Source organism: Echiichthys vipera (genome assembly GCF_963691815.1).
Source record: "Echiichthys vipera genome assembly, chromosome: 8".
NCBI classification, from domain to species: Eukaryota; Metazoa; Chordata; class Actinopteri; order Perciformes; family Trachinidae; genus Echiichthys; species Echiichthys vipera.
In genome coordinates, this window is record NC_139833.1 from 18,313,294 (window position 1) to 18,335,133 (window position 21,840).

The 21,840-nt window shown below is 40.1% G+C and overlaps 1 protein-coding gene across 1 annotated transcript; it reads right to left on the bottom strand.

Annotated features, from left to right (window-relative positions):
- Positions 1-8,203: 8,203 nt before the first annotated feature.
- On the bottom strand, positions 8,204-16,069 carry cndp1 (carnosine dipeptidase 1; the record flags this gene model as incomplete). The annotated part of the gene is made up of 11 exons (XM_083917874.1): positions 8,204-8,295; positions 8,490-8,637; positions 10,503-10,644; positions 10,756-10,920; positions 11,015-11,175; positions 12,036-12,120; positions 12,319-12,516; positions 13,217-13,305; positions 14,822-14,984; positions 15,696-15,839; positions 15,959-16,069. The coding sequence occupies 11 exons, from the start codon at positions 16,067-16,069 to the stop codon at positions 8,217-8,219; spliced, it is 1,485 nt and encodes a 494-aa protein (XP_083774000.1). The 3' UTR covers positions 8,204-8,216.
- Between the last annotated feature and the right edge of the window lie 5,771 nt (positions 16,070-21,840).

Below are 21,840 nucleotides of genomic sequence, written 5' to 3' on the forward strand. Positions count from 1 at the left end.
GATGTTAAATCAATGATGTCAATGTCAGGCGCCTGCTGAATGACTGATCTAAATAAAATGGGCAAGGCACTATAAGGAAACAAAAAGCTTGCTCTTATCCAGCAGCAGGCAGACTCTATTTCTTTCCCTGGCTCTTTCTTTCCCACCCTCTCTGGGTAGTGCAGAGTAAGCACAGCTGTCTGAAAGCAGCGTGAACGATGGACGGATGGAGGGGCTGCTGCTGGAGAGGACCCTGGGGATAGCAGTGTTAACTGGGTGTGGCATGGCCTGGTTTCTTTTCTGGCTGCAGAAAGAGAAGATGTGGCCAAGCCGCAGGCTGCCACTGACTATCTGCCGGTTGGCCATGAAGTCTAAACCCTGTCAAAGACAACTCAGCCAGCTACCTTGTGCCTTTACTTATTTAGGGAAAATTTACATACAGTTTGCAGGATAATTCCAGTTTATTACTTGGCAGTGGTGGAAGAAGTATTCAGGTCTCAAGGTTAAGTAGCAGAATGACCCCTTGTGCATATTAGCCTATATTATCGGATTATTACTATGAATGTATTACTTTGTATGCAGCATTTTATGTTGTAGCTGCATGGTCCAAGTAAGCTTATTCTGTAAGTAGTTAAACCTAATACATCAAACTATATTATATAATATTTGAAAAACTATCATTTATTTCGTAGGTAAAACCCTGATCTTTCATGTAACTATTAAGTACAGCTGTCAGAGAAATGTAGTTCAGTAAAAAGTGCAGTATTTCCTTCTGAAACATGATGCAGTACAAGTATAAAGCACCATAAAATGACACTATTTAAGAAAAATAGTAAATGCCCTTAGCTACTTTCCACCAAAGCAACCTGTTTCTTATTTTTGTATCTTATCAGTTATGATTACATTGTACTCACCAAATTGAGTTTAAATCTAGGAACATGGGGACAGCACTGCAGCTCAAAGTATGAAAGGAAAACAGGGCCATTTCAATTGGAATCTTGTAAGTTACCAAATACTAAGTTGTGAAAGTGCTTCAATACTTAAAACTTCAACTACTTTTTATATTTGAATATCACTGAAATGTCTATCTGGATTTATTTTCATTTATGGTTTGAATTCCTCTCTTTGAATAATGTCTAAAAGTTCATTTATTTAGAACTTATTCAATCAGAATAGCCCCTTGAGATGAATCATCTCATTTTCATTGGGGTCCTAAAACTTGATTTTGAGTATTTTTTACGGCCTGCAAATTGAAATAGAAAACTCAAGAAATGCCCAATAAAAAAAAACATTATTGAAGTTGCTCAAATTGGTAATTGTCGGATCGAAACATTCAGGTCGGTTAAAAACATAAAGTTGATCAAATTGAATTGGTGAATTCAGACACCAAAATCAAGATGAAACATTCAAACTTGGTCAGACATCCATCCTATCAGCAGTCAGTCACATGATCCAAGAAAGAGAAGTTAAGATAAACAGCAGGGAACCCCTAAAAATGTTTTTTTTTTAAAAAGATATTTGACTTAAAATTAAGTTCTCAAAGACTGGAAAACCAACCTTTTTTACCTTCCATAATTGCTGTATTGGACATCTTTGTAGTGATGCTGCTAGGTTCCCCTATCTCAGGAGTGACTTTGGTGAGAATAATATCATCATAACTGATAAAAGAAATGGCCAAAACTAACTAAATAAGAGTCACATTGTAATAAACTAGAATTAAGTGGTTTGTTCAAGGGCATCATGTCCTGCCAATGATGATTCTCAGGAACTTCTCCGGAAATTGCAGAGACTCAATTAGACTTTGCGTCAATCTTTCCCTTCATATAAAAAAGTCAGTTCAGTTTTGACGACCTGCTTTTATTAAGGCTGTTTTGTGCGTAACAGCTAAATATGTCGACTGTCATACAGAGATTTAGTAGGTTATACTGGTAAAAAACATTTGATTTAGACTTTGACCTTATTTCAAAGCCTCTGTTTGTTTGTGAAAGTCAAATCCAACTTGCTTAAGGAGGATTTGACAGACCACAATAAGCTGAAAATAGAGGACACTGCAAGTCAAGCAAAGACGACAAAAATTAAAAGGACAGGTTGGGACACAAAATGTACTTCCTGATGCCACAACTGGAAGAATAAATGCTACATTAGGCTAAAAGAGGCCTAGATCCAAGCAAACAAACAAGAAAATGAAAAAAAAATGATTTGTACTGGCTACATAATACATACAGATAAGCAAATAAATGAATAAATACATGAGCATTTTTGTAACTTATTTTACATTCACACAAAAGTAAAATAAAGATTGGGTTTTAGAAATAAACATATTTATATTTATTTCTGTAGCAACTTTAATGGATACAAAATTCTAACACTTTACAGAATACCATTTTGCAACAAAATAAACACACTTGCCTCTCAGGAGGATTGTCTGGGAGTTCTGTAGGAGATCCAAAGGTTCTTTTTTTACATAGTGAACTGGCGTAGTGCACACAAAAACTGAACTTCACAGCAATATAACTAACTAAGCACTATTGTTTTGTTCCCCAAGGAGCATAGACCTAATATGGGATAACTAAATTCCCGTAGTGTGATGCAGAATGATGTGCAATAATTACAGAGGTACGGTCTAGGGTAGAAGGGGGAAGACCCTGTTCTCCAACTGAGGTTGGGCTGGACCCCCTGCCCAGTCATTTTCATTTTCAGGCTGTGATTTATGACTTTGTCCACCAAAGTGGCAGAAATATGCCTCCGCCTATTGCCTTGGCCCCTTTAATTATTCTTTCCCTCACACTTCTCACTCTTCCTCTCGCTCGCATTGGAGGTCTCAAGGTCTATTTGTGGTGCTAATGGTCAGGCTAATTGGTGTTCAATTAGTGGGTGTATGCGTGTGTGTGCGTGTGTGTGCGTGTGTGTGCGTGTGTGTGCGTGTGTGTGTGTGCGTGTGTGTGCATGCGTGCGTGCGTGCATGCGTTTTTTGCCAATTTCCAGTATATGTTAGTGTTTCCCAGTGATTTCAAGGGAAGATTTCATTCTTGAACAAAGTGTCTAATGTAAGAACTACTGTGTAGTGTTTTGCAAGACGTCTGTTGCAGAACTGCAACTGTAAAAGACATGCAAGATTTGTGTATACGGTATGCCGCCCTTTTGCAATAAATGTGTAAAATAAGCATCATGCTCACCTTGAGGATACATTGTTCTTCAGCTCCTCGGTTAAATGAACTCACCCAGTGTTGTGTCTATATTGTCTTGTTTTCGGGGGGAGTAATCATTCCAAAGGTGTCTGCTAAGAAAAATATTTTTGATGAATGGAACACAGATTAAACCAGCTGGAGAGTTGTCACGCCTGTCAGAGAGAGAGAGAGAGAGAGAGAGAGAGCGAGAGAGAGAGAGAGAGAGCGAGAGAGAGGCACAGTGGCAGACAGACAGACAGACTACTGGGTTTGATCCAGGAGACTCAGGTGGACTGGAGGTTTGGACAGAGGTTATAGAGGTGTCAGGAACAAAGAAGGAGTTTGCTGTAAAATGAATTGAATGCAATAAAATAAATTGCATAAAAATAATAAATTGGAAAGGAGAAAAAAAGAAGAAAAGAAAGAAATTATTCTTGTTTTTGCTTGGATTTAGTTAGATTGGTAACATATAAACCAAACTGTCTTTGCGCGTAGACGTAACGGACACTTTCTGTTGCCTAAAATGAACTGTCTTGGTCAACGGTTGATATCATACAGACCTATTGATTAGAAAATGTACTTTCGGGCAGAGGTGAGACAATAGAAAACAATCCAGGAAATACACAGAAACACTGCAATATTATGAGGAAGGATTAGTTATCACAGCAGTCATTCATTCTTTTAAGGCAACAAAACACATCCAACAGCCTTTCTTTCTGCCTCTTAAAATTGTATTGGAACTGAACATTAGCGTTCCTTGTTCATCAATATGGATATGAATGATAATTTGACTGGAGCTCTGGGGCCAAGTCGGTGGATATTTTAGGACAGATGAGCTGCGAGGAAAGGCTGGGCAAGGGCCTTTATGAGACTTCTTCTGCTGATGTAAGCATTCTGTCAGCCTTTCAAAAACTACAAACTGAAATGAACATACACACAAACATACACAGGCCGGATCTTTGTGGACTTAATGTGAGTAGCTAAAGACAAGGACAAACCTCCGTGACCAAAAAAGAAATTCCCAGACTTCTTAGATCAAACACAACAGAAATCAATGGAATCCTTTAAATAAGCCGTCGCCCAAAAGCTTCAAGCTCAGATCCTTGACTGTTTTCACCTTTACTGAAACTGTGATGCACTTCTTCAAATAACTCACTTCACCTGAATCTCCCTCTCTCTGTTTCCATTTCCCCGAAACACACACGCACACACAGACACACACGCACACACACACACACTGCCAGTTCCAGCTCATAACCCCTCAGGCAAGTTTTGATTGTTACTTAAATATTTGCTCTTCTTCGAAAAGAAAAAACTGGGAACTGAGTATGGGCTAAACTGCGAGGCCAGGGTCTGGGTGGGTTTTCTTTTTCCCCTCACACTTAGCACCTCTTTTTGCTCTTTCTTGCTGAAGTGTTTCTATCCATTATGCGCAGTGACATTCTTTGTCTGAAGGACACTGGCGTTCAGCCAAGAACTTCCGCTGGGCCGACCCAGCCGTTTAATTGAAACCATAAAAAGAATTTTCTTTTGGCACAAAAGCTCGACCAGAAAGGCCAGTGAACCTGATAAAAAGGGATTAGGACAAATGTATTGCTGGGATATTATGTTGGGTGTGACACGGAAGATTGTGGAGGAATTAGTAAAGGCCCGGATTTTTTCAGGCAGAAGGACACACCAATGATTAATGGAGTGGTCAAAGGCTACGCTTAAAGCCGTGGAACATTGTGAACATTGCGTCCAACTCGGCAGCACAAGTGATATCTGAAGTCCAGCAGAGCACTCTCAGACAGCTGCGTGGTTAGAAATATCTGAAATGATTTGAGATGTTAGCTCTTATAGGTATTCGAATTCTTCACTGATTGGAGCTATTGGTTTGCTTTAGGGCTGGATAAGCATCTGCCTAGAGCCACACACATAACATGCAACAGCACATGAGCATGAGCATGATTAAAGTCATCAAGTTGAGTCAAGAAAATACAATTAGCTAAATACTGCATTTAATAAAAAAAAATCTCTATTGATCAAATGTAATTTTAAACATGTAACTTAAACAGAGGATTTTTGCCTGACTCTACAGAACTTTCACCACGAGCAACTAGATCGCATCAACTTGATTTCCAGCAGCAGCAGCAGGAAGCCGTTTTCAGCGTCCACTCTGCGCTATGCTCACTCAGTCAGCACCAAAGGAACTGGTGAACACAGTGGAGTATTTAGCAGCAAAAGAGCCAGATATTTTTTCTCAGGAGTCGGTGGAGACCAAAAAAAAACTAAAAGGAGTGGTCTTGGCCTTACATTCACCAAGACTCCGGCTCTATATGTATAGCCATGTCTACTCGATAATATGTCAGTGTTGTGTTAATCGAAATCTATTAATGCAACTTTAATGCAGTGTATGTACCTGAGTTCTCCATTTAATGCTTCTTCTTCCCTTTAAGCAGCAAATAATGTAGTTTTTAATCCTTTACATTTATTTCACACCTATATTTACTAGTTCCTTACTCGTACAAACATATAATCAACACATGAAATACCCCAAAACATTGTTTTAAGTAAACTACCTGACATTATGTAAAATAGTAATAAGTGCCTATTCCTGGAACGACAGAACAAATCTGGGGACGGGAAAGTGAAAGTGAAATAAAAACATTGTTTGCCTTCACTCATTGGCACCACTGAGGTGACCTAGAGCAAAGCCTTTACCAAAAGAAGTCATAATTCAGTAACATAACATATAAAAAAATATGACAGGGTCCATTTTGCTCAATGAGTACTTTTTCACTTGATACCGTAATGCATTTTTTAGTTGTCATTGAGTATTTTTACATTGTGTTGTTGGTACTATAGAATCTGAATACTTCCTCTAATACTGTTACATTCTAGCTTTTGTCTCTTTAATCAAATCGACGAGAAAACGATGATGAAACAATTCAAATCATAAATCAAACCAGCTTAATACCGGCTTGTCCACAATCCTTCTATTTATCATTTCAGGGAATTTATTTACTAAGAGGACATGTTATACTGAAGTGGAGAATTGCTGGAATCTCATTTTAGTGTGAGCCCACTTCACCATGACATGATTTCCGTTTTCATACACAGCAGGCTGCTTCAGGGTGGATTAAGGCTTGCTGCTGTGAAACCAAAGTTATTCTCAGCTCCATCACAGCCCTGTCCTCAATTCCAAAGCACTTTATAAATAGGCAACCAAATAGAGCACTGTTACATCTGAGGACCGCCTTGTCTTGTGCACTCACACTGAGTTTTTGTGAGAGGTATGATAAAGATAATCACACAAAGCATTTGACAGGTGTGTTACAGCTGAATTTCATGTGATTTTTGTGGCTCCCCCAGGGTTGAGCCTTGTTGTTTTATACCCTATTTTTTAAGCTCTGCATTTACTTGAAAGTGTATTTTCCGGCCTTAAATTAATTTTCCTCTTTCTGTCTTATTTTCCGCAGGTTAAGTCGTGGTGTGTGACAAAGCTTGGCATCAGTTCATCAGTCTCAAAGAGAGAGAGCAGAGGGGAAAGCTGCTGTATTCAAACTGCCCTCCAGTGGAGACAGTGTGCACTACACCGATGCTGCTCTGCCGCCCCAGTTTACCCTCAGTTTAACCATCTTCACTAACGCTGCAGTCACAGTGGTAGCAGTGCTACAAGGCGTTTAATGCTAATAAGGTAGAATGAGGGTATTTATCTAAATCCAAATAAAAGGTGGGTGAACTCAATGTCCTTCTGTGGCTCCACAGTGTCTGCTGCCCTCAGAGGATAATAAGGTAACTGTTAACGCCGGGTGTTGTCTCCTCAGTCACTGAGTCACTGAAGATGAACTCCTGCCTCTGTGCTGTACCACAGTACTGAGTGTGTCTGTGTGTGGGTAGGGAGGGTCAGCTGGTGTTGTGAATCAGGCCGCTGAAGTGTGAGACACGGCTTCTTCACAACACCAGGGTTCCTCCTTGCCACTTTCTGCTGGGATGTATGGCACTTCTACAAGGAAGCATGTTTTTCTTGAAATGCTGTTTATTGGAATATAGCAGATACGCGTACATTCAATAAATGACGACTATCGGCAATGTGTTGTAACTGGAGGAAGTGCGTACTGTATCTTTGTATTATTTCTAGTTTTTCCCAACTGATATGAATACAGATCTATAATTTCATAAATGTTTTTGCCCATTTGAGTTCATTGCAAATATCAGTTATTGTTCAGTAATGTTCTTTTTTTCTTTAAATGCCAACAGTGCAACGCAATATCACAGATGTGCAATGTTTTTTCACGTCACTTTCTTTATTAAAATATGTGTCAGCATCTTGGAGGATCAAGAATAAGACAAGAGTCAAGAAACAAGCCTAATGGGTAAAGGACACACAACATCCCTTCTTTAATTCCAGCTGGCTGCTTCTCATCAAAGGCTAAATGACTTATTAAGATAATTTGCAACATGCTTATTGATCAATGTGGCCAGTCAAATGCATAGTAAAGCATATGCACTGAATAGGACATTGTCTTGGGTAGAGTGCCCTTACATCACATAATGGTTGGAATCCGTCCATAAATACAGCAACTGCTGGCAGCAGCTCATCCATCTGTACAACTTCTGTCCATCTATATTTTCAGCCTTGGCTATGAAATAAATTGCCGTAAGAGCCTTCAGTAAATGTTTGTGTGGTAAATAAACGTCTCATGGCTGAGGGAACAACATATGTCTCTTTGTCTATTTTGTGTCTGTCTTTATTAACATGCATTGAGAACATGTTTTCACTTTCTTACATAATAAACAAACTACACAGTTGTTGCATTGTAGAGATTTATCAGTTTTACTAATTGACACACAAATTCCATAGAGTACAGTACAGTCAGATAGATAGATAGATAGATAGATAGATAGATAGATAGATAGATAGATAGATAGATAGATAGATAGATAGATAGATAGATAGATAGATAGATAGATAGATAGATAGATAGATAGATAGATAGATAGATAGATTGCAGATTTAAAAATGCTTGGCAACTAAATATAAAACCAGGAGAGTTCACTGTAGCTGGAATGTTTTAGGAGGAAACATCACACACTGGTCTTCTTAATCAGGGATACTTCATTAAGGTAGGCGATGAATAATTTGGTTCCCTCAACATAGTTGTACCTAGGAGAAGAAAGTTAAAGGAAAAAAAGTGTTACAAAAGCTCAATTGTTACAGAATGTTGGACGCTCCAACACACTCAATAGAAAAGAACTAATAGAGATTTGATTTAAAACTTCCAGTAAAATGAAACAGAAAGAAATGAAATATGTGTAAATAATGGAAATACGGAGATACTGAAATGGAAATTGTCAAACCTGCTCATTTTCTCATTCTGGGAGTGCAGCCCGTCATCAAAGCCTCCGATGGGCATCATGATGATGCTTTTCCCGGTCACATCCTGGAAGGTTTTGGCGATAGGGATGGTCCCGCCTTCACGTATGAGATCAGGATCCATGCCAAACACTGGAGAAGGTCGGACATTTTATATCACAGTGTAATGGACACAAACTCTCAGGTATCTAGTGTGTGTGTGTGTGTGTGTGTGTGTGTGTGTGTGTGTGTGTGTGTGTGTGTGTGTGTGTGTGTGTGTGTGTGTGTGTGTATGTGTGTGTGTGTGTGTGTGTGTGTGTGTGTGTGTGTGTGTGTGTGTGTGTGTGTGTGTGTGTGTGTGTGTGTGTGTGTGTGTGTGTGTGTGTGTGTGTGTGTGGTAGACCAAGCACTTTCCAAACAAACTTATAGAGCAAGAGAATGAAAACAAAATCAACCGCAGAGGGTTATAACACGATATATAAAAGCAATGTGAGAGTCATAAAAGAGACATCGAAAGCAATGATAAAAAGCAACCCCATAAAACCACCTCCATAAAAAATTGGTGTAAAGCCAGAAGGCAGTTTGTTTCAAAACCTCTGAGCCCTGATAGAAAAGAACTAATCAAACTTGTTTTTAATCAATATTAAAAACTGCAGGGACCTGGTCGATAATCTCAGGCTGCAGTGCTAACATGAGGTTAAAAGGTCAGTGAGGCCTTTTCATGCAAGACAAAGTCCCAAATGGACTAGTAAAGTCTAAAGTAATTACTGAAACTGCTAACATATAATCAATGCTTCTGGTAAGAACACCGGCAGCTGTTCTTTCTGTGTTGGTTAAATTTGACTCTGGCTCGAGGATGGAACAATGGTGAATGAATATACAGGAATGCTGGATGACATAAAAGGACCAATTCTGATTTGGTTTTATAAAACATCCGTAGCAAGTGAATGGAGAACAGCATGGGGGCCTTCAACTGCACCTTGTGATTGCTGATAAAGAGGATATTATTATTATTATTATTTAGTTTTATTTAGTTTGTACTTATTTTATTTCAATCTGCTGCTAAACTGCACGCTGCGTATTGTTGTATATTGAATATACCTACGCTTAACCACAATGTCTGTTGCACTCTGTCACATTTAGTTAATTGTTTGATTTATTTTATGTTAGCTTTATTTTGATTTGATTATGTTAGCTTATTGTTACTCTGATCCTTTCCCACCTTTGTATTGAAACTGTTGCACAATAATTTCCCTCAGGATAAATAAAGCTTCATGAATCTTGAATCTTGATATCTTGCATACTTAAATCTTCCCCATTCGCTTCTGCAAATAGTTGCTAATCTACCTCTACAGGCATAGTATTTGAATATGTTTATTTTGGCAAATATTCATCTTTTACTAATAGGCCTCTGGGCTTCAGCTTAGGCAAGCCTGTGCTTTAAATTGACCATTCCTATGTTACATTTTTATAGAGAAATATTCTACTTTCTATACTGCTGTAGTCTCTTTATGAATGATAGCTGTAGGATCAACAAATTGAGATTTTACACTAAACATCAGGTACAGTGCTATAATGTTGCATCCCAGTTGGACCCAATCTAAAAATCCAACATGGCGGCGCACAGCATTAACAATAGAACACACTGTTAAAAGTATTCTCACTTCTGTCTTATTTGTATCTCATTAGATAATTGTACACAAGGTACTTTCCATATTTCATTTGTAGGCGCAAAATATTACATAATGCTTTTGTTTCAGCTGGTATGCAAACAATGGCTAACTTGGCATCCCTGTGGCTAACCAGTTAAATATAGGCTGATGGTTTACAGACTTTGTAACTGGATTGCAGTCAACTCAGGTGTGACATTATTCCCAGTTCCGATTTGCGACTTCCGAGGTATATGAAATGCCCGTAAACTAAGATAACAGGTGAAAATATCATGTGTAAAATATCAGCTTTCTCAGGATTGTGATGCAGTGAGGTGTCTAATGTGAGGTGATGGGTGTGTTCTGTACCCCTCTTGACAGCAGCCTTCCCGGCCTCGTAGAGAGGATGCTGAGTATCAGCCAGCCAAGGCTTGGCTCCGATCACCATAGTGACTTTCAACTTATTAGGACTCTTCCGCTTGGTAAACACTGAGTGAAGGTAGTCCGTTACCTAAAGCATCAAACCAACAAGATAAGAGTAGAGGTACTTTATGAGAATTAAGTATTATTATATTCTCAAAAGAAGAAATACATAATTTAGAATATTCCCATCTTATTGTACCTGTTTCTTGACCATAGCAGGGTCCATGTTGGGAACTTGTCTAATAGAGAACTTAGCAGTGACCTTAGCCGGGATGACAGTCTTTGTGCCAGGGTCAGAGAAGGCTCCCTCTATGCCATGGATAGTGACAGTGGGGTAGCGCCACATGTGGGCCAACAAATCCACCTACAGGAAATATACAATGACAATCACTTATCTTGTTGTGTCAACCTTGACTTAAATTAGATTATTTCCAAACTTTTCAAGATTACACTTTTACCTTATTGCTGTACATGAGCTGGCTGACCCCAATCTTGCTCTTGTAGTTGTCAATGTCAAACTCGATGTCCTGATACATTTTCCATTCCTCATCCGAGAGGGGCGCTACGGCCTCCCTGATCCCAGGAATCAGGATCTTACCACTGGGGCTAATAAGCGTGTCTAGGACGAGAAGTTACAAGACATTTTAGGTGGTTTCAAATGGACTTCATCTCACACTGAATGGAGGTCATAGTTACTTACAGTACTATTAACTGCACAGCTCTCCTAAACTGCAAAAAATGCATAGTTTTCTGGGCAATATGCTCCATTTAGTAGGGCTCTTTACTTATATAGTGGTGCATATTCTTATTTAATCCTATAATGAGCTTTGAATCATGGGCTAAGTGATATCAGAGTATAGGACTGCTTGTTGGTGTCTGGTGTTGATGGCAAAGTATACTTGTGTTGAAATAATGTTATGATAGTTTTAGTTATATGTTAACAGATATTATGCAAATACATCAGACAACCATACACCCCATTATAAGGTTTCATATGGTTCATGAAACTCTTGTTGCCTTGTATAAAACAACAAACCACACTGTTGCACTTTATGACATGTTCATTCATTACCATGAACACACACACACACACACACACTGGAGCCTAGTTCATTTTGACTCAATCCTGTATACAATGTCCTGCTGGTCCAAATACTCTAGAGCAACAAATGTGGATTAATCCACCTCTGAAAAAAGTCCCCAACAAACGCACAATTTCTTCTTTTGGTTTGTAAAAACAACAGTGACCAGCTCTTTTAGGAAATCACTTTTAAAGTGAAACTATGGATGACCTGTTAGGAACCAGTGGGCTTGGAGCTGAGTGCCACAAACATCTTAGGGAAGTATTGGGAGGCGGACTAACACTTTGTTGGTTTTGGTCTTTTCATGGTCTTGGTCCCTGAGTGATTAAATTAATGACTTAATGAATTAATAAATGGATGAACGAATGAATTAATAGGTGCTTAAAAATATACTCACCGAGAATGCCAATGAGGTCAGTCATTGGCTCAATAACAGTCCCTCCGTAACCACCAGAATGTAAGTCCTGTTTAGGCCCTTCAACCTGCAAACACACCATGAAAGATCTAAGTGACACAGAGTGTGTGTGCGACTGAAGAATTAAGAACATCTTTTTTTAAACTAGATGTTTCACTTTGGACATTTCTGTGTGCGTGTGTGTGTGTGTGTGTGTGTGTGTGTGTGTGTGTGTGTGTGTGTGTGTGTGTGTGTGTGTGTGTGTTCGTGTGTATGCCTACACAACCTCAGCAAAGAAGTAGCAGTTGCCTCTGGTGCCATAGGTGAGGGCGGGCCGTCTGCTGCGCCAGCCACAGTCTGAGATGATGATGTAATCCACGTCAGAGAAGAAGGTGTCTCTCTGGGCTAGGATCATGGCGTCCAGGCCGTTAGAGCCCGTCTCTTCCATACCCTCAATGACAAACTTTACATTTACCGGCAGTTCCTGGTGGACAGAAAGGAAGACAGTGCTACTCCATTAGATCGGTTTGGCAGGAAGTGACAGTGACAGGAGAGATTGGGGTGGTAGATGAGCTGCTGCAGTAGAATCTCAACAGAAAAAACAACTTATTTTTGGATGACAAGCATGCTTTTTTAAAAATGTTAATGGTGTTGCAACAGGCTTTGCAGACCTAAAATCATGAGCCATTAGCCGCATGTGAAACTAGTCTTGTCAGCGCTCACACAATTCCGTAATGCATCCAGCATCTGGCTGAGGCCTTTTGATGAGCAATATTCAGCTGTGTTTTTCTTTTTTCCACAAGATAAAGTGGCAGCAAGGACGGCTGGAACAGACTGCTGCGATGACTTTGAAAAAAACAGCAGTGACTATGAAAAGTCAGTCTGACTGAAGCTCTCCTCACTCCTGAGGGAATGTTGCTGCTACATATGTCGAGTATTTTGCTTGACTATAACAGTCAGCTCGAATAAATGGGAGTTATCTTTTAGGTTCATCTTGCCCAAAGCGTCACTCCCTCTTTATATTTTCAAGACAAAGATGCAAATAAGTGCTCTAATCTTTTGGTTTGACTTGAGCCTCTGCAGCTCCCACTTCCATAGATACTTGATTCTTTTATGTGCGGCATGCAAAACGTAACCCAATATACAGTAATGATTTAACATTGGTATTGTGAACTTTCTCTCACCATGTTGAGGGCCTGGTAAGCCTCCACAGCATGGATCCAGGCTAAAACTGGGGCCTTGTTGTCTGATGCTCCTCTTCCATACAGGTTACCTGCAGGCACAAATATCATATATGAGTGGGTCACAGCTACTTGTTTATAATATTTGCAAAGTTTGAAATGTTTTGTTTTCTGGTTGATTGTTTTTCTGTTTCGTTTAGGTATGTGAAACAGTGTTTGCCTTAAGATGCATGACATACATTTTTAAAGAAATCCGACATTAAAGTGAATTCCAAACATATCTAATCTAAACTAAACACTTGTCAATACATGAATTAAATTCCAATAGTAGGTCACATGATGACAGCTGGGCAAAACCCTATCCACCGCTGAAACCTGTGGAAGTTTAAAGCTCCGGTAAAAAGCAGTACACTTGGATAAAATTGAATAATTTTTGACTGTCTCATTTCATCTCATCTAATTCCAGATTTCTTTTGCAAACAAAAAAAGATGGAATATTCTTTGCTACATAAAAGCGAATACACAAACACGATTCAGTTCATGTTTCTATAAATGATATAGTCAAGAGACACTCTGTATTCTTATCTTTGATGTTATTATCATGCTGTAGGTCTAAAACAGATCACAGCTTTTCAAGCTTTTGAAATTCTTCCTAAAACACAATATTTTAGAAGTCCTTCGTCATCATTAATACATCCAAATCAGACCACTGGATGAGCAAAACAACACTTTCAACCAAGAGACGAGTGTTCATATCTCGTGTAAAAAACAAAAGTCAGCGTTGGCTTTTTTAAAATTAGATAAAAAGTAGACTTTCTTGATCTTTTCACAAACCTTACCATGTTTACATAACATAACACAACAGTGACCCTTAGCCTTAGAATAGATGATAACTGTAACTAGTAGTAGGTGTAGCAGGCCCCTTTTAACCTGTATCTATGTGGACATTGTAAAGCCCCTTGAGACTGTGATCAAGGATTAGAAATAAAACATGGCTTAACCTGACTGTAGATTCACTCCCACTCGTCGGTATTATTAGTCATGTTGTTGAACAGCTGTGAAGCAGCGGTATACAGTCTAAAAAGCTTTCAGTTGCCATTTTACTTTCTGTTCAGCATTTATCCAGCCCTGTAAAGTCACATTTTTGTTGTTAAATTCATTTTTCATTTAAAGGTATCATGAGCCCCTGACTGATGCTGTTTCTGTTGAAATGATTACATTAATTGACTTTTAATGATTTGAAAATGTCAGCACTCAGAAGGGAAACATTGATGGCTTCCATTTATACATTTTCAACACTGGTACAAAATATCCATATCAGTCAAACCCTGATTTGCTTTGCTAGCACTGAGCACCAGGTCAGATTATCATGATTGAAAGTATGCATTTAATTTCCGTTGAGTAGCTTTAAGTTTGGAAAAATTCACATTATCACATACGGATATACTGTGTATCAGCTACTGTATATGATGATTTCACTGATTTCACTCTTCATTCCATCAGAGGGAAATATTGTAGATGTTTTGAGCATTATTTCATCAGTTAAAGATATGTTTACCTGCCCAGCATGACTTGGCAAAGATGACTGAAGAGCTTAAAGGCTGTTACCGTTGATGTCAGTTAGGTTGTAGGGATCCGTTGCCCAGCCGTCCTCCAGCTTCGCTGGCTGGACGTCCGCATGACCATAGACACACACTGTGTGTTTGCTTGAGTCATTGCCAAACTGAGCTGTCGCCACTTTAGGCAATGCTAACTTCTGCCCATCGGGGAGCTGGAGGAATTAAAGGAGGGTTAACATCAGCATGAACGGCTGCAGTGTCTCAATCCTTCTGATTTTCACTTTTCTCAAGTGCTCTGCTTTTACATGCGGCAACAATGAAGTCTACCACCTGATGAGTAATGAATAAGCTACACATTCTGCACAAGCTCAATCTGTGTGTATGTTTCTCAAATATCAAAGGCACTTCAATGATCCACCACGTGTAACATTAAAACAGGGATAATCTTACACAAAGGCAGAGGTACAGATATGTGTAGCTGCTGTGTTTTTCCAAAAATAAACACTACAGGATAGTTTGATGACAGAGTCAGCAGCTTTTGTTTTTACCATTCACTAAGACCATATACTGCAATAACAATTCATGCAATGTTAGGCCTTATTACTGGTGAGAAGCTGAGGATGCTGACCTCTAGTTTGACCTCAAACGTTATATATGTCTAATGAGTTTGGGAAGCAGCTTTGATGTGTTTCACTCAGTAATGAGGAGGTAGATTTAGTCCTGACCGTTCCACTGCCTTTTTGAAGTTTTGTGGCTCGTTTGCCACTGTCTCCATCCCTGATGAGCCAACCACTCTGTTTGAAATACCGAATATTTACTAACCAATTAGGGTGATGACTACATGCAAAGCCCTAATATCTCAGTATTGCAGCATTTATAAAGGGTACAGATACAGGGGCAGGGAGAGACGGCTCATCACTGACTTCTTGTTCTCCGATGTCCACCAGCTCTACAGTCCCTCCCATCAGCCTCAGCTTCTGAGCCACCATCTCCATCATGCGGTGTAGGTCTGGTCTCTTCAAGACATTGCTGGAGTCGCTTTCGATTGCAACCCAGTCCCGCAGAGCCTAAAAACACACACACACACACGTACAGACACAGCAGTCACATCAGCATCGATGTTGGGGTTCAGTACTTGGACTCTTTTAAAAGTATTTCTAAAGGAAGGGGAAGAATTATGTTGTACCTCCACATATTCTTCTTGATGACTGTCAATGTACTGTGCAAGCTCCGTATACTGGAAGGCATGCACGGTAGAAATGACCAGCAGTATAGAGGGCAGAACTGGGAGATTCATCTGTTGGGAGAGTCAGAAACTGAATTATTGATACTGCAGATGGCTTTGTAAAAGGTCATCATTTCATCAGAGTATATCTGAAAAAAACAGAAAGTTACATAACCTCCCTACCCTACATATCAGCCTAAATTAGGGCTGCAGCTAACAATCATATTCATTATTGATTAATCTTCTGAGTATTCAGATTTGTCAAAAAGCCCAAAAATATTTAGTTTAGAGGATATGTGACAAACAACCACAGCACATATTCTATCCTATTTTTTTTAAACTGTCACATTTAAGAAAATTTAGTCTAAAATAATCAACAATCAAAGCCCACCATTTGTAATCTATTTCTACTAACACTCCTCCTCAGGTCTTTAAAGACCTCTAATTCCCAGAAACACACATCAGCACGTGAACTTGCAAGGACAGTATATCACACCTGTGAATATTTACAAAGTACAACGGCACTCTCTGGATGTGTCTTACCTTGTCTCTGCTGGAGGTGTGTGTGTGACAGTCTCCTCAGGCAGGCAGACTGTGGCCCTGTGTTGTTGCCTCGATATTTATACACCGTCACACTCCTACTGGGCCCCAGGGTCACACAGTCAAACATTTCCTGACACGGTGCCAAGACAGCTGACAAATTACTTTTTTTTCGCTGACAGGCACAAGAATTACACTCAATCTATTGATCCCGCTCCAAGAATTCACACTGGGCTTCGGCAGGAACAAAAGCAGCGTGCGAAATGAACACATTCCTTGTTTGTGTTTTGGAATCTCCAAGCAAACCCCCAGCTACGCCAAAGTAGTGTGCCTTTTCTTGTTCCATAGTAGGCAGGCGTCCCATTGTGTTGTACTTAACGTTGAGCTACTTGTAAGCATTCCTAGTTGACATGCAGCTACAATAGATTATTACCTTAAGACAGGTTTGTCTGAAAATATTTAATCCCATCACCTCTTCATGCTCATTGGATAAATTGTCCTGGGTAAAAACTTCCTGTCTCTTTCTGTGTGTCCCAGTGTGAGACAGGACTAGAGCTCGGGGATTTGTCACTTGACTTAAGCCCTTTGCTCCTCTAGGGAGCATGAACCACTGACAAATGTCCTCCACCAAATTTCAGCCCGGACACCTCTTTTCCAGCTGTTCCTGGGGAGACTTCTTTTTCCTTTTCCATGGGGGTTCCTTCTTGTCAGCCGATGTTTGTGGCAGGTTTTCTCAGGGTGTGTCCAATCCAACTCTATTTTCTCCTATGAATTTGTAAGTTAATGGGATCCTGGCTTTCACTTTTCCCCATGCCAGAGCATTTAGTAGCTGAAGAGACAGCCCCAGAATTCAAAGCAATGGGGAGGCGAAGTAAAAGAAATAAAACAAATGAATAAAATCGAAACATCATTTGTAAATGTTATCGACACATTGGTTTTCATCAAACAAAGAATAAAACCTGATCTTTGGGTCTATTTCAGTGTCTTTATAACCGTTTCTAATTGAGTATAGCATCATTCTTTATGTTTTTGACCCCAAAGATAATAAAACGTTGTAAATTCATGTCAGTATGAATAATTAGTTGTGCTTAATTGAGAGAGGTCACAGTCAGGTCAGTGACCAACATAACAGGAGCGTACCTATGTTCCCAATTTTGTATGTTCCCCGCTTTTCACAGAAAGGATCCTATATTCCCAGTCTGTATATATATATATATATATATATATATATATATATATATATATATATATATATATGTATATATATATAATATTCTATTCTAATTCTACGGCAAATAGACTTATGTAGACCCTAACAATACCCCCTTACCCTGACCCTAACCTTAACCCCTTACCTTAAGAAAATGCTAAATTAAATCAGCGAAGGCCCATAGGGATGACCCCAACATAACAGCAGTGGGCCTCTCATTCAGAGCAATAGCTCAACTCTCTGTCTTCCTGTATGACTGTAGAGCAGGTGCATTGATGGAGGACAGCTTCAAGGACATAAGGAGTTAGACTAAACACAACACATAGGATAGAGTGAGTCTCTCATCAGACTGTTTGACCTTAGATATGTTTTGAATTTGTCCTGGGAAGACTGCAACATGTTTTAGGTAAGCATTGTGTCTTTAAACAAATTCTGCATATTGTAAAATCTGTTGGCAAAAGGACAGGATTTGGTTAGCGGCAGCGGGATGGCTTCCGTTTTTAGTCAGAGTAGCATTTACCAATCACGTCTGAGCATGCAGTGCGGAGCGTTTCAGACATAGGGTGAATACAGATATACTCAGACAGACAGGACGAAGAAAGATTATGTGTTTTTTGGACATGAAAGCATGTAAACATGCTCTAGTAAAAACCTCAAATACAAGTGAACCTGAAAATGAGTGGAATATGGGACATTTAGGGCAGTGAGAGATTTGTTATAGAGGAAGTGGGACTGTCAAAGACTGCCGAAGGGAAACACTATCTTAAGTGGAGACAGGGACATGCTAAAGAGAGGTTTTTTCAACATTTGGACATAGCACACTGGATTCAAATCATCTCTTCATGTAATGCCAAGGTGCACAGATAAATAGGATGCTGAGCATGTTATTATGAGGAGAAACATCTTATGTGATAAGATATCTATGAGCTAGGACGGGGATGGGAGGGACTTGGAAGGGGTTATAGGGATGAGTGAATGAGGGAATGCTGTCTTTAGTTTTACAGGATGAGATACAGGATATGATTTTAAGATATTGATTCAAATTCAAATTCAAAGTTTTAGAGGGAAACAATATTGCTTAAAGCAAAGCATCAAAATAGAATTCAACAAGTCCAAATATTCAGACACGTTATAAACCTTATGTATATTGTGTTCTATCCATCTATTGAGATCAAATAACATTTCACAAGAAACGATTGACAGTATATTGCTGATCAGATGGTTTATTCTCTCTCTCTGAGAGAATGGAGGACTGAGAGCTGAGAGTGTGGCGTGTGCTGAACTTTTCAGCGGTTTTCAGTGAGTTCTTCTAACTTGATTCTTTCTTTTTTGGGGTGTGTGTTTATGTGTTTACAGTTTGTCTTTTGTTAGAGGTGCTTTTGTCGTGTTTGGTGTTTTGGTGGTGGTTGAAGCAGCATTTGTCTGGCACCATGTCGGTGGCGGTGGCGGTGGCAGTGGCGGTGGCGGTGGCGGCGGCAGAGTTTGAGAGGCTGACTCGGCGTCATGCCATCAAACTCACCCCGGCTGTGCAGTGCTGTGGAGGAGGCAGGGTTAGCGGTGGGAGAGGTGGTTGGGTACGGCATTAGGTCTGCCTCCCGGATGAACGATTGTTATCTTCCTGGACAGTACCACTAAAGTTTGTGAAGTGGTGGAGAGCAGTGTAGTGTTACGGTGTGTATATCGAATTGAGCTAATAATAAGAAAAGATTAATAACATACAACTTTGACAGGAAATATATTTTGAAAAATACAAAAAATACTTTCTGTTTAAAAAGAGGGTAATTTCATGCCAGTGTTTGACTAAAAAAGCCTCCCCAACGAAGATGTTGTGTTGTTTCATCTGTGATGTGACTAAAGGTGAGGCTGTGCGGGCTCCAGGAGATGAACCTGCCATACAGGGACTTATATCTTCTCTCTGACCGACAGAGAGGGACTGAGAACGGACAAACACACCAACAGACAAATGATGAGAAATCATTCGGGGCTTCGATCTGTGATGACAGTTTGGGGCCGTGGTTTGTAGCAAGAGTTTCTCAGTAAAAGCTGAGTTGAGATGAGTTATTAATACTACACACACACATTTCTGAGTTACCACACAGACCTACATGAAAACAAAGCTAAAACATTAGCAAAACAAAACCAAAAGACAATCCATCATAAAACAGTGATGGATGGAACAAGAAATTCACAGACAGAGATGCCGGAGATACAAGTGGACCTTTTACATCCACTAGTTGAATCTTTTTACGAAAGGATCACAGAGGAGTAGTGGGAATTGTTTAGAAAAGGCACAGTGGATGATGCCACAAAAATCCTGTTGGCAAAGCTGTTTCTGGACCTAACGAGGCTACTGTCAGAATTAATTTTGGCAAAAACGAGCAAGAAAGAAGTCATCTCTCAAGAGAAGGTTCTGTCCCGTCTGGGCAACACAGTCCCTTTGACCTTCGGAGATTTACAGGGCGTAAAAGACCCAGACAGCTGTGCCGGCTCAGACAGGTTGTCAAAAGCACTTTCTGATGCGATTGCAGAAAAAAGTCAACTCAGTCAACAAGTACTCTTTGGATCTTGATGACCGTGTGACTCCCCCCAACAAACTGAATGTCTTGGTCAATGAAGCCTGCAATATGCTCAAATCATTCATTGGCAAGATGAATGTCCGGTGCCCACCTCGACCACGTAGGCCGAGAACAAGAGAACAAGAACAGAGAACAAGTCAGGACAACACCGTGAAGGATCAGGCGGAGTGCAGTGGTGATCTCTATGAACCAAAAACCGCTGAGGACGTCTTGAGAGGGTCACGGGACAGCGAGAGGTTGAAAAAAATCTCAGAACCTCTTCTGGAAGACTTGTGCGACTCCGAGTATAAACAGATGCAAACTGCCTTGTCCCCGGACATTGAAAACATCACAGATGCGATTGCACCGTTGATAAAAAATAGTCTGGAAGATGAGATTCTGCAAGTGTCAACCCAGAACACACAGAGAATCAGCTCTTGAACGGAGTGAAGGCCGAGGCAAAGAATTTTTTGGCCAGAATGTACACCAAAATTTTCATTTGTCGCACAGCACAAGATGCAAAGCCAAAATGCAACTCTGACACCGAAGCTGAGAGGATTCGATGAAGTCCTTAATCGATGGCGTTGATGCTATGCTTGGGACAGAGAATGGTACGAGACAAAATGGGAAATCCCTGACATCCACAGAACTCACAGAACTCCTCCTGCAACGCGTTTCCCTGTCACCTAATGTCTTATTTGGACATTGGCCGACTCACTCTACCAACTGAGCCACAGAGGCCCCAAGTCATTGGTTGGTTAATAACTCAACAGCACTTTAATGTGTATTCTGTACAAGTTCAAGAACCATTCTTGTGCGTTTTCTGAGTCGTTCACCTTTATTTTAGGCACAAACCAAACATTGGCTGGTAAAAAATCACTGTGGCCAAAAAAGTAAACTTCAGGTCCTGTACATGTACACGACACCTCCACTCCCGTTCTCCCCCTGGTGAGTCCGGCCACGAAGGTAACAATCTCCAATGCTCCGCCGTTCATTAAGAATGAAGTGCTGGCTAAAGAGTTGTCTCGCTATGGCCAGCTGGTCTCACCGATAAAAAATGGTGTCTTTGGGCTGCAAGTCCCCGTAGCTGAAGCATGTCGTGTGTCATCTGAGACAGGTGTACATGATCCTCAAAAAACCGACAAGTGATCTCAACTTGTTCTTTTCTTTTAAAGTGGAAGGTATTAATTACATGGTCTTTACTTCGTCTGAGACCATGAAGTGTTTTTGTTGCGGAGCGGAGGAGCTTTTAGTCCGCTCCTGCCCGGCTGGACAGCAGCTTCCTCAGTGGTCTCATTAAAATGAATCAATGAATCTTGATTTAACAAATGAAGACATGTCTGATGAAGATTTAATAATAATATCTCAAAAGAGGAAAACTTGTGAGTCCGTAGAATCAACATCAAAGAACAGGAGAGTCGTGAAAGAGCTGCAGCTGAGTCAGAGAGTGACTTCTTCCTCACTCAGTAGGAGCAGCACACTCATAATATTTGTTCTCCTGAAGATATCAAAAAGTTTTTATAGATCACAAAAGGTGC